At 38.4% G+C, this 25,499-nt stretch overlaps 1 protein-coding gene and 2 long non-coding RNA genes across 11 annotated transcripts; all 3 read left to right on the top strand.

Moving 5' to 3' along the window:
- Positions 1 to 457: 457 nt before the first annotated feature.
- Positions 458 to 6,068, top strand: LOC143850285 (uncharacterized). 9 transcript variants are annotated; one of them, XR_013235976.1, is made up of 8 exons: positions 458 to 800; positions 880 to 975; positions 1,144 to 1,238; positions 3,341 to 3,398; positions 3,486 to 3,571; positions 4,312 to 4,386; positions 4,656 to 4,698; positions 5,725 to 6,068. It is a non-coding gene; the product is annotated as an uncharacterized LOC143850285 (long non-coding RNA). The 9 variants fall into 9 exon arrangements; XR_013235978.1 differs by having other exon boundaries at positions 4,656 to 4,752; XR_013235977.1 differs by having other exon boundaries at positions 4,634 to 4,698.
- A 345-nt stretch (positions 6,069 to 6,413) lies between these two features.
- On the top strand, positions 6,414 to 13,424 carry LOC143861041 (uncharacterized). Its single transcript, XR_013239861.1, has 2 exons — positions 6,414 to 7,226; positions 13,096 to 13,424. It is a non-coding gene; the product is annotated as an uncharacterized LOC143861041 (long non-coding RNA).
- Positions 13,425 to 22,757: 9,333 nt separating this feature from the next.
- Positions 22,758 to 24,725, top strand: LOC143861033 (heavy metal-associated isoprenylated plant protein 28-like). Its single transcript, XM_077371921.1, has 3 exons — positions 22,758 to 22,943; positions 23,138 to 23,210; positions 24,279 to 24,725. Exons 1-3 carry the CDS (start codon positions 22,938 to 22,940, stop codon positions 24,476 to 24,478), a joined length of 279 nt encoding a protein of 92 aa, XP_077228036.1. The 5' UTR covers positions 22,758 to 22,937; the 3' UTR covers positions 24,479 to 24,725.
- Positions 24,726 to 25,499: the final 774 nt, after the last annotated feature.

Here is a 25,499-nt window from a genome sequence, read left to right as displayed (position 1 = left end):
TGTACTTCATTTTCTGTCTTTGTTTTGTTTCATCTTTTCTAGTAGACAGCACAATGTCTTCATCAAATAATTTTCTGTCTGGGCTATGTAGTAAGAGACTTTTGAACTCTACTTAATAATGTTAGTTGGGAGGCAAAAATAAAATCACCACCATCTTCTATCCTATATGGGATTACATTCACTTTATTCTCTTTGGCTTGTTTTCATAATCTTTCTAGTATATTGATGAAAATTAGAACTTGGGTTTCTCCAGTTCATCATTTTCCATGATGTTGAAAGGTTTGTTTACCATATAAGAGGTTAAATGAGATAATGATTCCTTGGGACCCCCACTTTTAAAAAATATTTGAGTCAGAGAATGGACCTGTTATTGGAGGAGGGAAACTGATATGGGTCTTCTTTTTTTTCATTTTCAATTATGCCCTAGTGTTTACACAATATTTAAAGGCTATTGATATTTACACTACCATGTTTTGCTGCATGCACTGACTCACCTTCCCTCTTAAAGAATAAGGTAGAGATGGAGTCGACGAACTACTCTCGTGTAGAAAAAAACGCAGAGAGTTCGTGCCCTAAAAACATAAACAAGCCCTAAAAGCTCCATTTCTTCCATAGAAATTTGTGTTCTGCTAAGTTTATACCCCTAAAACTTTGTTTTTTGCTTCCCTAAAAACAGAAACGAGCCCTGGAATCTCCATTTTCTTCCTCATCTCTGCAATTTTTTCCAACTGTGTCACAGTTCTATGCTGAAAAAATGAAGATATGATCTTCTCGGATTCCCTTCCCTCTTAAAGAATAAGGTAGAGATGGAGTCTTTTTTTTTTGGTATCAGTTTCATCTTGATTTTTAGCTTTTCCTCTTTGATTTTCAATTTTTCAGAAGCCCATTTCTTTGGCAAATCGTGGTGGATTCCGACAACTTGTTCTCATCTACTCCACAGAAATCACAGAGAAGCTAGGGTTTCTAAGTGTTAAGGTATGCTTTGTGATTTATGCTTGGTTGTAACATTGATAAAAAAAAAATCTAGGTTAACATGGGTGTTTGTCTAATCTGTTGATGGAGTCTTCCTTTTTTTTCTTGTAAATTCAGTTTGATCTTGATTATTGGCTTTCCTTCTTAGATTTTCATTTTTCATTTTTCCAGAACCCCATTTCTTTGGAAATCAATGTGGATTTCGACAACTCATTCTCATCTACTCCACGGAAATTGCAGAGAAGCTAGGGTTTCTATGTGTTGAGGTATGCTTTGTGATTTATGCTTGGTTGTAACATTGATAAAAAAAATGATAGGTTAACATGGGTGTTTGTCTAATCTGTTGATGGTTCCATTCCATGTTTGCGCTAGTGCTTTGTAATGATTAATAATAAGTAGAATCTATATTGTGCAGACTAAGTGTAGTTTATATTTTTAGCACTATTTAAACACTCCCTGAGTCAAGTGGGTCATACCTTGGGTGACTCGTTATTCAATTCTGAGTTAATTTGGGAATTCCTTTTTGTCATAGATTTTTGTTTCTTGAGCTTGTGATCACTACTACCCTTCTCTTGTTTTGATCTTTATCTGAGCTTATCATATCTTTTCTTGAGCTTCTCATAGATTTTCTATATAGTTTTTTTCAGAGAACTATAAAACCATATCCTAGGGTACGTTGTTGATGTGGACATAGGACGGCCATGGAGGTTGAGCTTCAATTTTTAGCCTAACATAGTAGTTTTTTTGTCCTTCTCAGTCATTTGTGTAGGGAGTTATGTAGTTGTAGCATGAGTCAAGGTGTATCCGGTAGCGTAGTGAGGGCATGAAGTATTGTGTATGGAGTAGTGTTGATCTATGGTGTGAGGGTGTTTGTCAAGGGGTGGCCTTGATTGCTGCAATGTCGGTTCCTTTGCTCCGATTCTTATGTTTCCTATGGGCCATCAATAGTCCAGTACTATGTGTAATTTTGACTTGTAAGTAATTGAATGTATTTTCTTAAATGAATCCCTTAGGCCCACATTGTTTGAAGTATAAACACTTATTGCTGTACAATAGAAGTATTATCATTGATATTTGATCTAACAGCAGCTCCTCAAAAAGTGAGCTGCTGTTGGATCAAATATCAAGGATGGGATGGTGCGTAAATGTTCATACGGCCCTCCATCATATAATATCTCCCTAAACAAAGCTTGGTTGGTTGTCATTTAATTACTATTCATGTAATAGTTCTTGTCAAGGTTTGGGTTTCATTTTAGGTTTAGGTTAATTCTTCCCATCAAAGTCACTAAATAAAGGATTACAATCACTTTCATACGGATGACATAGGTTGTCATCATCAACCACAAGAATCTATTGTTGGGTATTTTCAAAAGGTAACAATACAAGATCATCGAATGTGTATGTTTAACAGATCTAGAATTGCATCCTAATCAATGTTCATAATGAAGGGTACTGGATTTTTTTTTTTTTGTAATGCATTAAGAATATACATAATGTTAGTGAGAAAATCAGGTCTTAAACATTGCGTCATTTGATGAGATCTTCATGAGCATTATTTCTGCCATGCATCCAATGTGTTGTATCCATAACTTGGTTTGCTTTCCCTCTCAGTCACTACCTTCAGTTTTTTGTGGAACTGTAAAGACTTCAATCATTTAACTGGTAATGTGATCATTATCTGATGCTCTGATGCATATTACACATTTCTCTACCTCACTTTTCACCAGATTTTGTCCTCATTCACGAGGTGGCTGCTCTCACATGCAACAGCCCATCCGCGAAATGCCTTCTGCGATGGCCGCTAGCAAATCCCTATCTGTGTGTGTGTGTGTGTGTGTGTGTGTGTGTGAATTTTCTATTTCTCTTTGTTATTTTTCCTAACCAGTTTTTCTTCTTGTTATCATCGCACCCCTTTTCAGCCATATAGCAATGTTTTCAGGATCAGAAAATTCAAGGTGAACCATGAACCTGGTTTGTGTGTAATGGTCCGTGATATGATTATTTATGGTTTTGCAAAGAAGGGATGGCACATATGCTCAACAAATCATGTCTTTCTTCAGGATATGGATAAACTTTTTAATTGCTTTGTTGAGTTGTAGACTGTTCTTATCAGCGACTATTATGTATTACTTATTTTGACCATGAACCTATATAGGTGTCCTACCTACCTTTTCTGTTCTGTTCTGGTACCAGGTTCTCTAGCATGCCTGGTAACTTTGATTTAGAAAAAAAATTCCTCATGTGGCAAAGTACCATGTTGCTCGACCCAAATTTTACTTTTATTAATAAGCTGTGTTTTATGGATTTGGTAGCTATCTTATTCCAAACACTGGTTGACTTTGGATGCTTTTGAAATCCTTCCTTGCAGGATGTGTTCAATCTACTTCCAAATCTAAATGTGAGTGAACTAATCAAGGCTTTTGCAGGTAATGGCATCAATGTTGCTGAAAACTGTATTTTGGCCTTTCATTCATCATCTTGTAATTGTTACATCTAACTTTTTACTCTTGCAGTGAAAACGAATGATATGATGCTGGTTATTTTCCTTTTGTCCCTCATTCGGAGCGTAATTGCACTCCACAACCTGATAAACAACAGGGTAATGTTGTTTCTCATGATATCAATGGTCAGTTTTTAATCTAAAATTCATACTCTTAAATTTCTGCCTCCATGTAGTGGCCAATTCTCTCTCTCTCTCTCTCTCTCTCTCTCTCTCTCTCTCTCACACACACACACACACACACACACACACACACACACACACACACAAAGAATTGTATGGTGTAAGCCCGTATAGTCCAGTATTTCTCAAAAAGTACAGTAGAGCCCACACCGTAGGATGATCCAAACCGTCCATTTGATGGGCCACAACGTAAATAGGTTGTGCCCAAAAAAATCATTTCCATAGGATGATCCTAGCACTCAGATCTATAGATGAACTGCATATTATGGAAACCTCTATAGATCAGAGGGTTGGGATCATCATATGGAAATGATTATATGGGCACAACCTATTTACATTGTGGATCATCCTATGGTGAGGGCCGTACTGTACTTTTTGAAAAATAGTGGACTATGCGGGCTTACAGTATAAAATCTCTCAATTTTAAGTGTCGTTCAATTATCGTCTTCCAGTTTTTGGCATCATCTCCTGTTAAGTTCTGTTGAACTAATGTATCTCATACATTTGATTTCTGTGACTGATATAATCCAAAATCCAATGCTGAACATCGGCAGAGCTCTGTTCTGCTACATTTAAAAATTAGTTTGAAAATTGCTGAATAATTAGCTTATTATTATAATACATATTGCTGTTCTAACCTACAAGTTTGATTTTAGATGCTGAACAAAGAACACGAGAAAGCCAAGGACACGAAGAAGCCGACAGCTATAGCAGCTGCAGCTGGAAGCTAGGTTTGTTCCCTCTCTGATTTACATTTTCGTCACAAGGGATGGAGTTCTGTGTACCATGCCTATTTCTTTCGGCAATCACCAGAGAATTTTGTACTCTATTGATTAGAGATAACTGGTTCTCACTTGATATCCCTGTTGTTTTTAATATTTATAGCTCTTATTTTATCCATATTATACAAAATACAAATCAGCATGCCTCATCATTCAAAACATTTATCTGTTTAATCATTGATCATGGTTTTCTCAGCTTACCTTTCTCACTCGCATAGGTTGGCGAATGATTATTGAGGTGCTTTGGATCATATTATTGACGTGCCTATTCTCTACTCCTCTTGTGTTTATATCCTTAGTTGCATGTGAAACCAGGTGATAGTTATGACTTAGTACGTTGTTGGTGACGTGTGTGTATATATATATATATATATGAGGAATGTGTTGGTGAGCTTAAGCTCACCAAACTTATGGTGAGCTTAAGCGCCCAATCACATTGGGGCCTACTTTGTTAGGATGATCCAAAGCATTCATTTGAAAGGCCCTTACATAGATGGGGTGTGTACCAAAAATCAGCTCCATAGGATCATCCTAACCCATCCATTTGTGGAGGTCAAAATGGACAGACATTATTTGTCCACAAATCTGCCCATTTTTGTCCTCCACAAATGGAGGGGTTTGGATGATCCTATGGAGCTGATTTTTGGTACACACCCAATCTATGATAGGGCCTTGCAAATGAATGGTTTGGATCACCACAAAAAATGTGGGACCTATATATATATATATATATATATATATATATATATATATGAGGAATGTGTTGGTGAGCTTAAGCTCACCAAACTTATGGTGAGCTTAAGCGCCCAATCACATTGAGGCCTACTTTGTTAGGATGATCCAAAACATTCATTTGAAAGGCCCTTTCATAGATGGGGTGTGTACCAAAAATCAGCTCCATAGGATCATCCTAACCCCTCCATTTGTGGAGGTCGAAATGGACAGACATTATTTGTCCACAAATCTGCCCATTTTTGTCCTCCACAAATGGAGGGGTTAGGATGATCCTATGGAGCTGATTTTTGGTACACACCCTATCTATGATAGGGCCTTGCAAATGAATGGTTTGGATCACCACAGAAAATGTGGGACCCATGTGATTGGGGCGCTTAAGCTCACCAACACTTTCCTCTCTCTTCTCTCTCTCTCTCTCTCTCTCTCTCTCTCTCTCTCTATATATATATATATATATATATATATATATATATATATATATATATATATATATTGTGATCATTGGCAACCATGGAGCTTTTGGTTACATATGATTTTGTCTTCATGACACAGATTTGACAGTGGAGGAGGCTGCTGTAGGGTGTGGATTTCTTGAAGTTTATGGGTGTGATGCTTACCTGCTTGGGAAGAACATATATTACCAAGCCTAGACAGCCTTTATGTAAGTGTGAAGAAAATATTTGTAGGGATGAGTTGGGCCAAGAATTGTAGGCTTTGGCCCAATGTAGCTCCCCAGTCATGGATTCATGTGGATGTATTATATAGATGTGATGTGGTGTATACAGGAGATTAACTCAGGTGGATGTATACTTTTCTTCAGTTCATGTGCGATGTGGATGTATTTATGTGGATGTTGTGTATACAGGTTCTATTAATAAAATTTGTGGATGTAGTTACTTGTACTTGTCAACAGGTTGTGCATAATGTAATGGTTGTGTATCCAAAATTATTACTATTTTTACACTGAATGGCCCTATCAAGCATTTTTTTTTTTTTTCGAAATTTAGGTCATTTAAAATTTTGGATTTTGGCCGAAATTTAAAACCAAGCTATGAAGTAAAGGGGACGAATATAAATTTTCCTAACTATAAAATCACACTTATTATATGACGAGGACTTAAGGCGACAAATATAAAATTTTCTAACTATAAAATCACAGTTATTATATGATGAGGACACAAGGGGAAGAGTATAAAATTTCCTAACAATAAAATCACACTAGTATGATGGGGACACAATTCTCCAATCAATCCTCAAGTTTTATGGAAGGTTTAAGAAAGGTTATTGATTTTGGCAATACCATGTTTTAATAATTGCACAAATTCAGCTTATCTTTTCTTCTTAAATTGGCTTCTAACAACTGTTTGGGAGCTGTACTAACCTTTGACAGCTGTTTATATAATAAGAAACAAGATGACCTATCTAAACATGAAGTTGATGATTCATACGCGCTTGTACTAACTCTGCCAAAAAAGGAAACCGATACATTTGCCCCTTATTCTTCCGGTGTCCACCCCTAGTAGTGTAAAATAGTAGTCATAAATATGCCAGAGGGAGAATGGCAAAAGGAAGAAAGGGGGCGAATTTATCGCTTCCTATAAATTAGGTTTTATACCAAGATCAGGTTTCTTGTAATTCAAGTTTAACTCCCCTACAAAATCCCACCTGTTTGAGTATTTTTAAGCTGCTACCTCTCTCTCTCTCTCTCTCTCTCTCTCTCTCTCTCTCTCTCACATGGAGGAGTACGTAAGGAAGCTTGCCCTCTGGCACACCAAGACCTTCAAACCCATGATGACCCACGAGGAACTAGACCCCATCATGGCCATGCTTGGCTTCGTGGCCCTCGGTCCTATCCCTACAAATGGCATCCTCTCGATGGAGTACGTCTTCTCCGCCGCCAGTTGCCGGAATCCGCCACCGAGCGAACCGCTCCCCCGGCCCCGCCTCCCTTATCCAAGGATCGATGGCCTACACATATCCACTTATCGTGCCTTCTTAGACGCCGTTCGATTTTACCTGGGGAAACACAACATCGCTGATCACTTCCACGTCAGGTATTTTGCTATGCTTCTATTTTCCCCCTCTATCTTCTTCAACCTTGTATCTTTTCATTTGTAACATTGTGTCGTCGGAGAAAAGTCATATGTTTTAGTAAAAATTCAGGGCAATGAGAGAATTGCTGATGTCTTGCTTTTCCCCTGTTCATGGGTTCTGATGATCTTGTGAATAGCGGAGAAATAGCCACCAGTTTAAGAAAATTAACAAAATAGGCAGTTGCAGTGTAGATGTTTATCTTCAGGTTTCATGTTTCGCAGAATAAGTTTGTTTCGGGTTGATTACAAAAATAACCTCGATTTTTAATCAATATTACAAGAATGCCAGATTCTCGATTTAAGCCACATGTGGAAACTGTCTGTTTTCGCCGGAACTTTCCGTAGCATCGGAAGTTAATATGTTTTTCATATTTTCTCGTCTTGTAAACCGCTCAATCTCGTTTTGAAAATGCTTGCCGTTACTTTAACACCTGCTCTTTTGCTAAATTTACTGAAATGCCATTAGTTTAGTTCCCCCAGATGATCTGGATCGTCCATATCAACAACACCCTCACACATGCACCTTAAAGATGACAATCAGTCCATTCGATCAGTTGTTCTTGACTATTCATCTGCGAGCCATTGATTGGACGGTTGGATGATCATAAAACTCAATCTGATGAAAGGGTTCTTCAAAGGAGTATATGCTACCAAAACAATGGGATGTATGTATCAATTCCCCCATTTAAAAAATTATATATATATATATATACATGGAAAAGTGTTACTACTCGGTCTTGTAGCTAAGCTTATCTACTCGGTCGGTTTAAAAACAGTGGGGCCCACATTGTTTGGGTGATCCAAACCATTCATCTGAAAGCCCCTTACCTAGATAGGATGTCCACAAAAAATTAGACCCATAGGATGATCCTAACCCATCCAATAGTGGAGGGGAAAATGGGCAGATTTGTGGACAAACTGTGTCTGTCCATTTTTTTCCTATTTTTCCTCCACTGTTGGATGGGTTAGGATCATCTTATGAGTCTGATTTTTTGTGGATGGGCTTCAAAGGAACTACTTTTTCCTATTTCACTTTTTCCTTCTTTTTTTCATCCTATTTTAAAATTTTAAATTGTCGAGGCAAATTTGAAATAAATTTTAACAAGAAAACAACACGTGCTATGAGCAAACAGTTGGGGATTCCACGTGGAAGCAATAAGATCTCACGTCAAAAGAATGAACGGATGTGGATGGGCTTCAAAGGGAATGGGCACCCTCCCCTTATTGGCTAGCTTTTAAGCGTGAGTTCTACCCGGGTCCTTAGAAGTGGTATCAGAGATAGACCGTGGAAACCCTGGTTTAACCTCCGAGGATGGGAATATCCCTTGAGGAAGATCTCCATAATCTCGATATGCTTCCAAGGACAGAAAAATTCCTCTGGGAAGATCTCGTGGTTCCCACATTGCACCCATGTTGCTTCCATCGGGGGGGTGGTTGTTGGGTGTTCCACGTGAAAGCAAAAAGATCCCACACCGGAAGAATGAATGGATGTGGATGGGCTTAAAAAGGGAATGGGCACCCTCCCCTTAATGGCTAGCTTTTAAGGGGGAGTTCTAACGGGGAATAACACGAGCATGATTAATACAAAAAATATGTGCTTGGATTTTAATAGGATTAATTCTTTTTCTTTTTCTTTTTCTTTTTTTAGAACAATTTTATCATGGAGTTGCACCCTCAAAAGTCCTTGGATTTAGATTTTGAAATAATTAAATGTTTCATTTGTCATCATGTATAGCTAAGTTTTCATCTTTTGGGGGGTAAAAGGGACTCATTATTATAAGGTATTTAATAATTAACTGTAGGGAAATTTACATTTGTAAGACATTTAATTGGCTTCTGAGAGCTTTATGGAAATTGTAATAACTTTTGAAAGTTGTTTAAATAATAAAAGACACGATGAGTTTGTGCAATTATCAAAACATGGTAGTGCAAATATCAATAGCCTATATATATATATATATATATATATATATATATATATATATATATATATATATATATATATATATATATAAGAGAACATTTCCTACACACTTGTGTATGTAAGTTACCTACACACTACCTTAAAATACAGTGGGGGCCTACATTGTTTGGGTGATCCAAACAATTCATTTGAATGGTCCTCACATAGATAGGGTATCCACAATTCAAAAATCAGATCCATAGGATCATCCCAACCCTACGATTTGTCGAGGTAAAATGGACGTGTATAAACCTTCACAAATTAGTCCATTTTTTGCCTCCATAGTTTGAATGGTTAGGATGATCCAATGGATCTGATTTTTTGTGGACACCCTATCTATCTGAGGATCATTCAAATGAATGGTTTGGATCGCCCAAACAATGTGGGCCCCCACTGTATTTTAAGGTAGTGTGTAGGTAACTTACCTGCACAAGTGTGTAGGAAATGTTCTCTATATATATATATATATATATAAAGAGAGAGAGAGAATGGTTCCTACACACAAGTGTAGATAAGTTATCTACACACTACCTTAAAATATAGTGGAGGGCATCTTGTTTGGGTGATCCAAACCATTCATTTGATTAGCCCTCACATAGATAGGGTGTCCACAAAAAATCAGCTTCATAGGATCATCCCAACCCTATGATTTGTGGAGGTAAAATGGACGTGTATAAACCTTCACCAATTTGTCCATTTTTTGCCTCTACGGTTCGAAGGGTTAGGATGATCCTATGAAGTTGATTTTTGGGGCACACCCTATCTATGTGAGGGCCCATCAAATGAATGCTTTGGATCACCCAAATAATGTGGGGCCCCACTGTATTTTAAGCTAGTTATCTACACTTGTGTGTAGGAACCGTTTTCTCATATATATATATATATATATATATATATATATATATATATATATATATATATATGAGAAAACGGTTCCTACACATATGTGTAGAGAGTTCTCTACACACTAGCTTAAAATACAGTGGGGCCCCACATTGTTTGGGTGCTCCAAGCCATCCATTTTAAAGGCCCTCACATAGATAGGGTGTCTACAAAAAATCAGATCCATAGGATCATCCCAACCCTACGATTTGTGGAGGTAAAATGGATGTCTTTAAACCTTCACAAATTAGTCAATTTTTTGCCTCCACAGTTCGAATGGTTAGGATGATCCTATGGATCTGATTTTTTGTGGACACCCTATCTATGAGGGGCCTTAAAAATGAATGGTTTTGATCACCCAAATAATGTGCCCCCCACTGTATTTTAAGCTAGTGTGTAGATAACTTATCTACACATGTGTGTAGGAACCGTTCTCTCTCTCTCTCTCTCTCTCTCTCTATATATATATATATATATATATATATATATATATATATATATATATATGTGAGGAAAGTGAAGCTACACCGCCGGCTTAAAATACAATGGGCCCACATTGTTTTGGTGATCCAAACCATTCATTTGATAGGCCCTTACATTGATAGGGTGTGCCCAAAAAATCAGCTAAGTAGGATCATCCCAACCCTTCAAACTGTGGAGGCAAAAATGGACAGATTTGTGAAGGTTTTTACACGTTTATTTTTGCCTCCACAAATTGTAGGATTGGGATGATCCTACCTAGCTGATTTTTGGGGTACACCCTATCAATGTGAGGGCCTATCAAATGAATGTTTTGGATCACCAAAACAATGTGGGCCCATTGTAATTTAAGCCGGCAGTGTAGCTAAGTAGCCGGCGGTGTAGCTTCACTTTCCTCTCTCTCTCTCTCTCTCTATATATATATATATATATATATGAGAAAACGGTTCCTACACATATGTGTAGATAAGTTATCTACACACTAGCTTAAAATACAGTGTGGGTCACATTATTTGGGTGATCCAAACCATTCATTTTTAAGGCCCTCACATAGATAGGGTGTCCACAAAAAATCAGATCCATAGGATCACCTAACCATTCGAACTGTGGAGACAAAAAATGGACTAATTTGTGAAGGTTAACTGAGCAGCTGCTTCAAAAACTCATGTGGCCCCACATTTTTAGGGTGATCCAAAGTATTCATTTGGAAGGCACTTCCATGAATAGGGTGTGTACAAAAAATGAGCCATTTAGGATCATCCTAACCCTGCCATTTGTGGAGGGAAAAAATGGTCAGAAACAGTGTCTGTCCATTTTCCCTCCACCTTTGATTGGGTTAGGATGATCTTATATGGCTGATTTTTGGTACACACCCTATCTATGGAAGGACCTTTCAAATGAATGCTTTGGATCACCCCAAAAATGTAGGCTACATGAGTTTTTGAAGCAGCTGCTCAGATAAGCTATTTGAGCAGCTGCGCAGGAACACTATATATATGAGGAAACTGTTGGTGAGCTTAAGCTCACCAAACTTATGGTGAGCTAGCTTGCCCAATCACATGGGGGCCCACTTTGTTAGGATGATCCAAAACATTCATTTGAAAGGCCCTTACATAGATGGGGTGTGTACCAAAAATCAGCTCCATACGATCATCCTAACCCATCCATTTGTGGAGGTCAAAATGGACAGACATAATTTGTCCACAAATCTGCCCATTTTTGTCCTCCACAAATGGAGGGGTTAGGATGATCCTATGGAGCTGATTTTTGGTACAGAAAATGAATGGTTTGGATCACCACAGAAAATGTAGGACCCATGTGATTGGGGCTCTTAAGCTCACCAACACTTTCCTCTCTCTCTCTCTCTATATATATATATATATGAGGAATAAGATTGTGCAGTCGACCGCACCAAGCTTAGGTGCGGTCGAGGGCCTCAAAATCATGTGGGCCCACTTTGTTAGGATGATCCAAAACATTCATTTGAAATGCCCTTACATAGATGGGGCATGTACAAAAAATCAGCTCCATAGGATCATCCTAATCGATCCATTTGTGGAGGTCAAAATAGATAGACACCGTTTGCCACAAATCTGTCCATTTTTGCCGTCCACTTTTGGAGGGATTAGGATGATCCAGTGCACCTGATTTTTTGTACACACCCTATCTATGATGGGGCCTTGCAAATGAATAGTTTTGATCAACACAAAAAATGTGGGACCCATGTGTTTAGGCCCTCGACCACACCTAAGCTTAGGTGTGCTCGACCGCACACTCCTTTTCCTCATATATATATATATATATATATATATATATATATATATATATATATATATATATATATATGAGGAAAATGATTGTGAGCTTGAAGCTCATATAGCTTATATGAGCTTGAGGGCCCAAACACATGTGGGCCCATATTGTTAGGATGATCTAAAGCATTCATTTGAAAGGCCCTCACATAGATAGGGTGTGCACAAAAAATCAGCTCCATAGGATCATCCTAACCCATCCAAAAGTGGAGGGCAAAATGGACAGACACCGTTTGCCACAAATCTGCCTATTTTTGCCCTCCGCTTTTGGAGGGGTTATGATGATCCAATGGAGCTGATTTTTGGTACACACCCTATCTATGATGGGGCCTTGTAAATGAATGGTTTGGATCAACACAAAAAATGTGGGACCCATGTGTTTGGGCCCTCAAACTCATATAAGCTATATGAGCTTCAAGCTCACAATCATTTTCCTCATATATATATATATATATGACATAGATAAGGTATTTAATTGTTATGGAAATTTGCATATGTAAGATATTTAATAGCTGTTTTATGATTATATGTAGTATAAATAATCAAAAAATTTGCAATTAACTAAAAAAAATTGATTTTGGGAAAAATGGGAAAAAGTTAAAAAATATTTCATCCAAAAAACTGTTAAACTTTACTTATTTTAGTGACATGGCTTATGGTTAAGAAGGAACAACTCTCGTGTTTTTTTTCTCAGGGGCATGCCACTTCATCGGGTTTATGATAGGCCTTACAAAAAATTTCGTCGCATGAAGGAGGGAGATGCCTTCTACGTTTATAGAGAAGGGACTATTGATCAAGCCACACTCATGATTTACAATAGCGCCGCCGCCACCACCACCACCACCGACGACGATGACGATAGTACCACCACCACCTTAAGCCGTCTTGTTCCATGGAAGGATATCATAGCATAATCTTCTCGGCCAGATTCTTTAATTTTTATTGTATTTTTTTCATCCTTTTTAACTATTGCAAGCAATCATGGTATAGAAGATGGAGATAAAAAAAATTATTATTAAGAAAGTGATAGTACTATCATGATTAGCTTATCTTTCTTTTTTTTCCCTCGGTAATTTGGGGTTAGGTAGACCTCCACCAGCTATATTAAATAAAACATAATTACAATCTTGGATAAGTCATGCTGGAAAAATCTTCCGATACCATGCTTAAAAGCTCCTCACGAGCCAAACAAAGAGGGATTGGGTCCCCTTTATAGATACAATTTGGTTTAGATAGGAAGTCAGCAGCTCTGTTGCTCTCTCTCCAAATGTGAGTTAGAGTCCAGCGGTCGAGAGAATTGAGGATGGTTCTGAGTTTTTCAAGGGAAGGGATTTTCCTCCATGGACAAGGCCACAGGCGATGAATAACCATGACTGCAAGGAGAGAGTCAGATTCGATCCATAGATTCTTAACTGGAAGTTGGCAGGAAAGAATGACTCCATGAAGAATAGCTTCAAATTCTAATTCCTGAATTGGGAGAGGCTCACAGTTGAGAGAGAAGAAAGAGAGAATGGTCCCCAAGTGGTCTCGAAGAAGGCCACCAACCGAGGCAGAGCCACAAGCAAGGGAGGCATCAGAATTCAACTTAACTTCAGATTCAGAGGGGGGCGCTCAGTGACAGAACTTAGCTTCTGGGGATTTGTTGACCAGAGGGAGGTTGAAAATTTTCGCAATTTTGCAATTTTCTTCAGAGGTTTCATCTTCCAGGTTTAGAGACAGAATACGAGACCTAGAAGTGCTGATAATTCTGCTAAGAAAGATCATTTTGTGAGTTTTTTTTGTTTTCAAAGAGTCTCGCATTTCGCTCTAGCCAGATTTGGTAGATAGAAGCAGTGAGAAGACTTCTGGTTAGTGAATATGTCTGCCCCTTCTTCTTGAATTTATTCCGGATCCAGCTTTCCTCATCAGAGATCAATTTCTTTTGCTTCTTCCTAACAGAGATGCAGCGAAGAATCCAGCGCCACTTTCCGGAGCAGAGTAGCAGAGGAGGCATGAATGGTCTTGGTTGGGACCGAGGAAATGAAGTTTATCTCTGGTGCTAAGTTTATCTTGCATTGCTTGCCAAGAGGTGATGCTGAATTTCAGGGTGTGCCCTGCAAACCAAATGGAAGAAGTCCAAGGAGGTTTAGGATTAATAGTCCTGATGGAATTCCAGGCACTCTTAAGCCTGAAATTTCCATCAGATTCTGGCTTCCATATCGGAGAGGTCAAATCAGATTCAGAGAAGAGACCGGAATTAATGACTTGCTTTAGATCTAGGAGTTGTGGATGCTCTTGAATCATGTCCCACCACCCTTGAGATTTAGCTTTGTCAATGGTAGCCTTCAGAGGGATGAAATTACTGATAGAGCCAAATGAAGACTGAGAGACGAGGGGACCCTTCGGATGCCATGGATCCGTCCAAAATTTAAGAGGAGCCTGGGATCCAACAATGTAGCATATGTGCTTGAAGCAAAGTCTCGAGCTTTCAAGATACTCCTAGCTGCCCAAGAAGGAGAAGCAGGCATAGGGAGGCTCCAGAAACTTCTACCTCTGATGTATTTCCGATCAAACCATTTAACCCAGGGAGAATCTTTCATTGATAAGATATGTCACAATTGCTTAATCTGGGATGCTAAGTTCAAATCAGCCAATTTTCTAATCTCTAATCCACCTTTAGATTTGGGGCTGCAAATTGTGTTCCAAGACACTGGATGATAAGTTTTCTCAAGCTTGGAACCAGACCAAATATAGTCTCTGAGGATTTTTTCTATTTTGTTGAGAGTTTCTTTGGGGATATGAAAGGCTGCAAACCAGAAGACTTGATAAGTGGAGAGGACAGACGACCAATTGATTAAATTAAGACAATTGATATTGGCATGACCATGTTTTGTCAATTGCACTAACTCACCTTGTCTTTTCATCATGATTAGGTTATCTTCTTCTAATCTTTTATTGTTTTTTTTTTGAATAAATTAAGCTATTGATAATGGCATTACCATGTTTTGTCAATTGCACTAACTCTCCTTGTCTTTTCTTTTCAAATTGGCTTCTGAGAGCTTTTGGGAGATTGTAATAACCTTTGACAGCTTTTTAAATAATAAAATTAACATGAGGTGAGTTAGTGCATTATCAAAACATGGAAGCGCAAATATCAGTAGCCTAAATGAATAAAAGCCCAGTATTAATTGGCAGAATAAAGACCTAGTTTATGAAAGGTATTTTTCAATTAGTTGTAGGAAATCATAGAAGTTATCGAATTGATGAAAATGCCCTCATGATGATCTATTAGATTTCCAATTGTTTTCAAATGCACATTTCGGTAGGATATTTACTTGAATCTGAGAGAGTTCCAAAGATTATTAACCTGATGCAAGTTGTTGCTGCTATTCATCCCCCGTTCAAACAAAGGGTAGAGTTGTCTGTCTGATTTCTCTGTAGCTCAAATTCTAGGCCCTGTTTGGATTGCAGGTATGTTCTGGAAAAGTTTGGAAAGGAAAAATATTTCTAAAATTTTCTACTTTTTTTTAGGGGTGCAACTCGGATCGGGTTCAACCCAAAAAAATCATGGGTCGGGTTGTGTTTGAGTCGGGTCGTGTTCGGGCTCGGGTTGATGTGTCATGTTGACCCGACCAGCATCAAAACTCGACATTTAATTTAATTTTATTTTACCATTTTTCTGCTTTTGTTTTTTTTTAAAACATAAAAAACTAAAGCGGAAAGATTCACCATAACCGGGTCAACCAGACCCAACCCGACCCGAATTGGGAAATCGGGTAGCGTTCGGGTTGGGTTCAGGAAGAGATTTGAATATTTCAGGTCGGGCCAGATTAGCCTTCATCGGGTTGAGAGTCAGATCGGGTCGGGTCGGGTTCGGGTTGACGGTTTAGAGTTTCGACCCGAGTTGAACCCCTACTTTTTTTACACTTGAAAAGGATAACATGAACCAACCCAATTCAATTTTTATTTTGAGGGATCTTCAATCTTATGATCATATCCCTCTAAATTAACCATAATCATATCATTTGCCCTACATATAACAAATTTTTAGGAAAACATTTTCTGCTAAAAATATTTTTCTTGCCATCCAAACAGGGTCTTAAATAGGGAGAAATAATTACATTTTCCGTTGGTATAAGATGATAAATGAGAGTGTACCGAAAAAAGGTTATACCTACCAGACGTAAACTTCCACGTAGTTGGGAAATAAATAACCACTAGGGTCCCTATGGAAAAAGGGAAAATCATATTTCTTATTAAATGACTTGGGTTCCATTTGGTTGCACTAAAAATAAGAAAAATCAGTAAAAAGAGATATTTTTGTTTTCCAAGTCTTGTTTGGTTGCCATTTGCTATTCACACTGCTGGTCCTTGCCTGTCTTTCCTCGCAAATCAAGAGAAAAGGGATAGTAGAATGGGGTTTCCTTCTAAGGCCCTGTTCGTTTCAGATTATTTACAAGCGATTGTCAATTATAATCGATTGGGCAAAAGATGCCGTTTGGTTCGTACTACTAATAAGCGATCGTATTTTAACAAGTGATTATTCAAATCCAACTAAAAACCATCGTAGGTATAATCACCAAAATTGGTGTTTATCGACCGATTGAAACTGATCGTGCGCTTTTGATGACGGAAATTCCACATTTACGACATTAGTTTCCAATAATATCCTTGTATATTTCAAAAATGACAAAATTACCCTCATGATAGATTTACTCCATTTTGTGAAAAACAAGCTAAATACCTCGTAGAGCTCTCTTCCTCGACAAAGCCCTAACCCTCTCTCTCTCTCTCCATAAAACCCTAACCCTAGCTCTCTCTCACACTTTCTTTCTCTCTGGAACCCTAGCTGGCACGGCATGCAAAATCTAGGGTTTCTCTCTTCTTTTTCCGCTGTATTGGCTCGAGATCCGGACCAGGGCAAGAATTATTTGAGAAATACACCTTCTCTACAAGTTTAATGGAGGATTAGACTGTGTAATCTGTGATTTTGTTTGATTTCAAGCAGATTCTCGCTATTTGAATTTCTCTTTTATGATTCATACCATTCGAAGGCATATATCATCTCTCTAATGCCATTCCACTGTAATTTCTTTTCAAACTCTTCTTTGCTATTACTTTTTAATGCTTGATCTTGTTAATTTTTTTCAAGAAAATCTACTCATAATAAACTGTGGAATCTGTGATTTTCACTGTAAATAATCACTTCTTAAATAATGCAGCAGAACACAATTATGCCATAAGAGATTATTTTTATAAAATGGGTTCTATTATATCATTATTTGTAAAGACATTTTAAGCCTTTTTTAATCTTCTTTCCCATAGAGTTCGACATAGAAATATTGTAGCCGATGATAAACACTAGTCCCATATGGGGATATCTGTGTGCAATCTAGACCGTTGATCTTGTGAACCATCATGGGTGACCCGAATGGTCCTGGTCCATCCCATGCATAAGATGAATATTGTTACGTGCTTGGTCGGCAATGACACAAATAAAGAAAAAAAAAAGATAGAATAGAAAAGGGGATGGTCGATTCTGGCAACCGGACCTCCTAGTGGTTCAAATCGAGAGGAACCAGGACTCTCCAACAAACATAGGTTTCCTTTGCTGTAGATTTTTCTTCTCCCCCAATTTCATTCAAATACACTTCTTAAATATAAGCATAAAGGTAGTTCCACATCACCGCCCCATTAACCCACTTACATAACACAAAAATTAATCAACACCCACTTACATGGCACATAACAAGTAACTAACACCCGCAAATCTAAAATGAAAAATCCTACAATAACTACTTCATAACTAAATCACATACACCATTACAAGTATGTATCATTCCTTCCCCCTTACAAACGACCTTGTCCTCAAGGTCGAATTATTAGAGAAAAAACTTTATTACACCGGGATCCCAAATCTTAACAGTTGTGATCATTCGAACCCTACCTTTAAAACCCATTGTAAATAAAGTTGGGAAGAAATAAGATTTTTCATGAAGCCACTTCAAAGTGATTAAATGATCGAATGGTTGAAGAAAATCATTGCGCATTTCCTCTTTCATTATGCTGATTTTTTTCAAACCTTCCACAAGTCGATGTTGTCCTTCCATCAAATTCAAAACCAGTGCTTTAATCTCCTGCAGATAGGGCTGCAACTTGGGTCGGGTTTTACCCGACCCGCATCGACCCTACCCGAAAATAGCTTGGGTTGGGTTCATGTTTCTCGGGTTTCAGGCCGAGCCGGGTCTACGATCCAAAAGCCCACATGAATCTCGGGTCGAGCCGGGTTTGAAGGGTCCCGACCCGACCCTACCCGAGTTACTTAAGTTATAGTATGTATTTTTTTCTAAAACTTTGTTACTTTAAAGTGAAAACTTAAAAGTAAAACTCACGCACGCACGCGATCACAAGGGCTCTTTCCATCTTCTGTTCGTTTTCCGCCTTTAGCTCTAGGGTTTCAAGTTTCAACTAAATAGTTAATGCACTAAATAGTTTGTTGTTTATCTCATATGAGTATAATCAGTTTCATTTGGTAATGCATCAATTTATTCTCTTTGGACTAGTTATTAGTTAATGCACTAAAGAGTTTGCCATGCTTGAATTTTTCTACTTCTATGAGTTGAGTTGCCTTCCCAAACAAGAGTTTTCCTTAAAAAATTGCATCAACGTAAAAAAACCCGTCCCGACCCGACCCAAGATTTATCATGGGTAGGGCCGGGTTTGGGAATCGTGGGTTTTCCGGAAAAAAAACCGACCCGAGATATTTATTGGGTAGGGTTGGGTTCTTCAAAACCCGACCCGCCCGACCCGAGTTGCAGCCCTACCTGCAGATCTTCATGTATGGATTAACAAAACTTCAAAGACGCGACCATGGTGCAAGATCGACGGCTCTGATACCACTTGCTACGTGCCTGATCGGCTGTAACACAAATAAAGAAAAAAATAGAATCGATTTGAGGCAACTGGACCTCCTAGTGGTTCAAATCGAGAGGAACCATGACTCTCCAATAAACATAAGTTTCCTTTTTTGTAGATTTTTCTTCTCCCCCAATTTCGTTCAAATACACTTCTTAAATACAAGAATAAAGGTAGTTCCACATCATTACCCCATGACACAAAAAATTAACCAACACCCACTTACGTGACACATAACAAGTAACTAACACCCACAAATCACATACACCATTACAAGTATGTATCAAATATCTACAAAAATCAATGGTATTGTAGAATCCTGAAAGAGGCTTTCTAGATCAAAGGTCTAGAATCATCCAATCAATGTGATCTCAACAGCATTTGGCAAGGTTTGGTGTCGTTGATCTGATCAACATGTTTGATTAAAAAGGAGTAAAAAGCCCTTAGGAGGACGGAGAATCTCTCTCCAGAGGATTTTTCATCAAACCAAATGAACCACAAACTACTTTTACTTTTCCTTAACAACCAAACACCCTACTTCACACCTTTCCTCACTTTCACTCCTCCTCCACTTCACTTAGGCTCGAACACCAGAATTCTGTCTTGTCATGGTGTCAAGGAAAAAAGATGCTGTTTTCCAAGGATTTGCTTTCCAGGGAACGCAAGTGAACAGAGCCTTAGATGATTTCCTCTTATTTCTACCATGGGTTTACTACTCGGTGTCAAATTAAAAACTTAGAGAGGAGATCTACTCAAGGAGTCTGTTCACTTTCGTCTCGACCAAGTGAGTCTCGCCTGACGTTCAGCCTTTCACTTTTTTTGTGATGGGCTGAGATTTTTCTTACTAAAAGTGTGGAGTTCCGCGCAAAAAGCAAAGATCCCACATTGAAAAGTGGATGGGCTTAGGACTTGGTACCGTCCCCTTAATGGCTAGCTTTTAAGGGTGAGTTCTACCCGGGTCCCAACAAGTGGTATTAGAGCCAGGGCGTGGTGACCTAGTGTGCCTTTGAGGACGGAAAATTCCTTGGGGAAGATCTCGGTGTTAGAAAATGATTTGCAAATCTGTAATTTTGGATTCGAGAATATCTTATCACGAATTAACCATTTTACTTGAGAAGACAGAAATCAACAGTAACTATTCTGCAAGAATCAATTGTAATAAAACAGAGAAATAGGTAGACCACTTATTGAGTTGAGGCACGAAGGATCTTCGCTGTCCTTAAGACAAATCTCACCCCCACTATGACGAATCAATGGTGCAGATGGGCGTCTCGGCGTATGCCTCCAGGATACAACAACTCTTGCTCCAGGGGTGTGCACTCACGCAGCCTGGAAGCCTAAGAACTCGCTTATATGTGCCAAAAGCCTTGATAAGAAAGGTTGGGGAAAAAAGATCAGAAAATCAGAGAAGAAGAAGAATCCGTCAAGGATATCTTTCTGTTTTCTCTAAAACCGATTGTATAAAAAAGCAATCGACACGTTAGGGTGAAACGTCACACTCTTTTAGTGCGTGAAAGACGTTTCCCAAATGGTCACTAAACCACGATTAAGGAATCTCAAACGGTAAAAAAAAAATTAAAACAAAATAAACTCTTGAACCATTAAAAGAAAAAGAGAAAAAATAAATAATAGAAAAAAGAAAAATCCTTCGGCCCACGCGCGTAGCCGCGCCGGGCGGGCAGGCGCGCGTGTGTGGTAAGATCAAAAGCCCGCCGGACCCAAGTGGGTGATCCGTGCGCGTCGGATCCTCATGATCTCTTGCTCATTCACAAGGCTAAGAGAGTGAAAGTATATATATGGCCACTCTCATCCTCTCACACTTCCCATCTAGGACTAAAGTTTTCTCATGACTTTAGTCCTTTTGGAGGGAAGCCCAAGTAATTTGAATGAGAAGCCCAAAAGCATACATATAATGACTAAAAACACTCCATTGTAAGTTTGAATTATAAAAAGACTTTTTCTCATAAAAAGTCAACATTCGGTAACCTCGGTGTACCCTCGAGGACATAGAAAATCCCTCGAGGTAGATTTCGTAGTTCCCATGTAGCTTATGCGTGGAGGGCCGAGATTGTCCACGTTGCTTCCATGTGGAGGAGGAGATTGTTGGGGTTCAACACAAAAGCAAAGAACCCACATTGGAAAAGTGAATGGATGTGGATGGGCTTCTAAGGACTTGGGCACCCTTCCCTTAATGGCTAACATTTAAGGGTGAGTTCTACCCGGGTCCCAACAAAAGCCATGGTTTTTTAATCTCAGCCATTCACAAAAAATTCCCGCAATACACGCAAGGAGGCTAATTCAATGTGGAAATGATAAATTCGCCCCTTTTCTTTACATGAGACAGTGTTCGTGAAGTACATCAGCACCTCTTTAGTCATAGTCTCGTAGATAGAGTGCAGCAGGTTGTCCCAAGTAAAAAAAGGGTGGATATATCACTTCCCCTGCGATGGGATGGGAGTTTCACCATTTGACCAATATAGTCGGATACCACTCTTTGGGCCCCACTTTATATCATGTTTGTAGGATCGGATCTGCTGATCTGATCGGGGCCACAGATAAGGCAAAATGTCATTAAGAACATTCTAATAGGATGATCCTAAGTCCTCGATCCATCAAACCTTGTTTAGGCTTTCACCGACAAAATCCAAACCGTTGATTTTTGGAGTCTCATATGTGAGCGTCTGCCTTGCCAATTGCCATTCTCATCTCTAACGCCCCCAATCATAGTGGGTCCCACTTTGGGTAGATCTGAACCATCCATTTCATAAGCCTTGCTTCTGACCTCCTACTGCCCAAAGATACTCTGTGGAACATTAGGAAGGATTCAGATCAATTAAAGGTGGGGGACCCACAATGCTGCTCTATGAAAGAATCACAGTGACACATGGCACACCCTTGAGCAAACACGTGTCACCTATTTTTCTCTACTTTATTTAAAAAAAAAAGCAACGTACACAGATATAGGCTAGTTTTTGCACGAGAAAATATATGGGAACACGTTACCCAAAAATACCAAACTTGCACCATGGTCTATTTCTTCAATCTGTTTCTCTATCACTCTCTCTTTTTCTTTTTTTTTCACTTTTCCTTTGCCTGCACTTCATACAAGAGGATTCAGTTTGGTGGTCTCTTGAACTACCATTTAACCTGGCTCTCACATCATATTCATTGCCAAAAGAAAATGAGAACCACCTGAATTGCTAGACAAATGAAGAACTACAATTCCTTTCCCTCAGGAGAATCCCAACTGTATTTTGTTTTCTCTCTCTCTCTCTCTCCACATCTCAATCTAAGATCCCAAAAAGCTAAGTTGGACCCGTCAACACACACAACCCATCATCATTCCTTGCTCAGACCCACCCTAGAATCTTGAGCTAAACCCCAAATCTCACCTCGGTTCTTGTTTTCTTGCATTGTTTCCCTTTGAAAAAGCAAAAACAAAAGAAGATCATACCTAGTTCTATTTGAGACAACAAGACCCACTTTGCTGTTTATTCCAACTTTTCTCATGTCCCCTTGTAGTATATAACATACATTCTCCTATTCATATACCATTCATTCCTTTTGTTTTCGTGCTCTTTGTTTCCTATACTGCTCATTTCCTCATCATCAAAACCATCCTTTTCCAATCTTGGGGTTCTCATGGAGGTATTTTTTTTTTGTTTCATTATCTTTTTTGGAATGATTTCTAAGATTGGTTTTCTCCATCTGAATCAATCAACAAGGCTAGGAAAGAACAGCTACAGTTTCACTTCATTCATTGTATTGTTACTTCACAAAGAGGTCCTTGACTGTTATTTTTTGTATCTTTCTTAATATTTTTATGAAAATTTGCATTGCAGACTGTGGAGCTTAAGGTGGAGATGGTTGGGATACATGAAAAGAGGCTAAGGAAATGCCTATCCAAAATAAAGGGTGTGAATTTCAATCTTTTCTCTGGAACATAACTGTTAAAGTGATTGGAATTATGACTATGCATATACTTCTTTTTGCCATAAGAAAAAGAAGAAGTTGCATTATGTCTTTGGTTAATGGTTAACCTATAACATTATTATGTGTTAAGTGAATCATCAAACCAAGTCTTTATATCATTATTTCTAAAAATTTCTGCATCTTATCTAATAAACTTATCTTTTATTATATGTTTTCCCTTTGGGAATCCACATAACTTTTGATTTAATCATTCAAACATTTGGAAACCAAAATATAGAAAGTAAAAAAAATCTAGTCTTTAATTCTTCTTTTGTTTTGTTTTTTTACTTTTATATTCCTATATTCTCAATTCACTTTTCTATTAAATATATAGTTATTTCCAAGAATTAGCAAACACAATATGTTGAATTGGGTCATTTTTATTCTCAATTCACTTTTCTATTAAATATCTAGTTATTTCCAAGAATTAGCAACACACAATATGTTGAATTGGTTCATTTTAATTAAAAAAATCTTGTCTTTAGTACCTCTTTTGTTTTGTTTTCTTTATTTTTATCTTCCTATCTTCTAAATTCACTTTTCTATTAAATTGTCTAATTGTTTCCAAGTAATTAGCAAACACAATATGTTCAATGGAGATGATATATATTGCCCCCTTTTCTACCCAGGGCCACCCCTTGTAGTGTAAAAAGAGTAGACATAAATATACTAGTTGGGGTGGCCCGGGGAAGAAAGAGGGTGAATATATTGCTTCCCTATCTTGAACAAGGTTTAAAATTTCAGTTTTGGCACCAGTTTCGGACCCCGAAATTTTGACCCCTTATTCAATATTAAATTTCAGCCGAAATTACCGAAATTCCGAAATACCGTTTTGGTTTTTATTGATTTCGGTGTCAGTCTCCACCGAAATCCGAAATTTCGGTCGAAATATAAAACCATGATCTTGAATTGGTCCATTTAAGGCCAATTTGATGGGACCTACCATCTCCCCAGTCTAATGGCGAGTGTTGTTAAAAATTATTTACAAATTATAACATGGGTGATATACAGGGATTGAAAAGGTTGAGGTTGAGGTTTACAGTCAGAAGGTAGTGGTTACTGGGTGTGTTCACAAGAACAAGATTCTGAAAGCACTGAGGAGGGTTGGATTGAAAGCTGAGTTTTGGTCTGCACAAAATGAAATACTTCTTAATGCTTATGCTAGTGGAAGCTATGGAGGCCCCAGGATCAACAACTTCAGCTTCTTCTGATGTTTGGGAATCCCATTCAAAACCCTACCCTTGTGTTTCGCCTTTTTTCTCTTTTCATTTTTTTAAGAGGAAATATTACATGTTCATTGATACAGGTTTTGTGAGTGAGTGATGAAGAGACAAGTTTATCATGTTAACCTTTCACCTTTTCTTTTCTTTCCTTTTTATCATTGTTATTTGAAAGGCAGAATGTAAAGAAAGAGATTGACTGAGGTTCCTTTTGAAAGAAGGTGTTCCTTAATATTTAGATGCAAATAATTTTTACTCTGTTTAGGGAAGTTTAATTAGCAAAACAGAAGTGAATGGAGAAAAGGTAGGTTGTCTGCTATCCATGGGTGCAACTTGGGTTGGGTTCAGGTTGAGTTCGGTTCGGGTTGAGGGTTTGGCAACCCAACCCGAGTGAAACCCGATAATTTTTTATAATTTGTTATTTTTTAAAGCTTAAAAACTCGGGTAGGGTCAGGTTCGTGTTGGAAAATGGGTTCCACGGGTTGGGTCAGGTTGAACCTTGTCGGGTTGGAAATCGGGTTGGAAATCGGGTCGGGTCGGGTTCGGGTTGGAAAAATGGGTTATTCGGGACGGGTTGCACCCCTTAGTATCCACTCTCTACAATGGAAAGTCTCCCATCTAAGACAAGGTTCTACCCACAATTATGAGAATAGAAATCACAGTGCTATTCAAACCCCTCCTTTTATACTCAATAAAGCAAAACTACTCCAATAGAAGCCTCCTTTAATTAAGTAACCAGATCAAGGGGGCCCATGACGCATCCAAAACTCGCGCCAGTCATAGCAACATTCTCTACCTGCCACCATGTTTGGATTGGAGGAATTTTTCGGAAAAGTTTGGAAAGGAAAAGTATCTCTAAGATTTCCTACCTTCTTTTACGCTTGAAAAAAAAAAAAACATAAGTTTAACTAACCCTATTAAATTTTGGGAAATGATATTCAACCCCCCCCCCCCCCCCCCCCCCCCCAACGGTTTCTGTGCGAATGTTTCACTGCTTGGGGATAAATTCACC

The sequence above is a fragment of the Tasmannia lanceolata genome, unplaced genomic scaffold (assembly GCF_043159265.1).
Source record: "Tasmannia lanceolata isolate RefF3 unplaced genomic scaffold, GAP_Taslan_0.1 ptg000003l, whole genome shotgun sequence".
In the NCBI taxonomy this organism is placed as follows: Eukaryota; Viridiplantae; Streptophyta; class Magnoliopsida; order Canellales; family Winteraceae; genus Tasmannia; species Tasmannia lanceolata.
The sequence above is the reverse complement of the archived record's forward strand: the minus strand, read 5'-3'. Positions and strand labels throughout refer to the sequence as shown.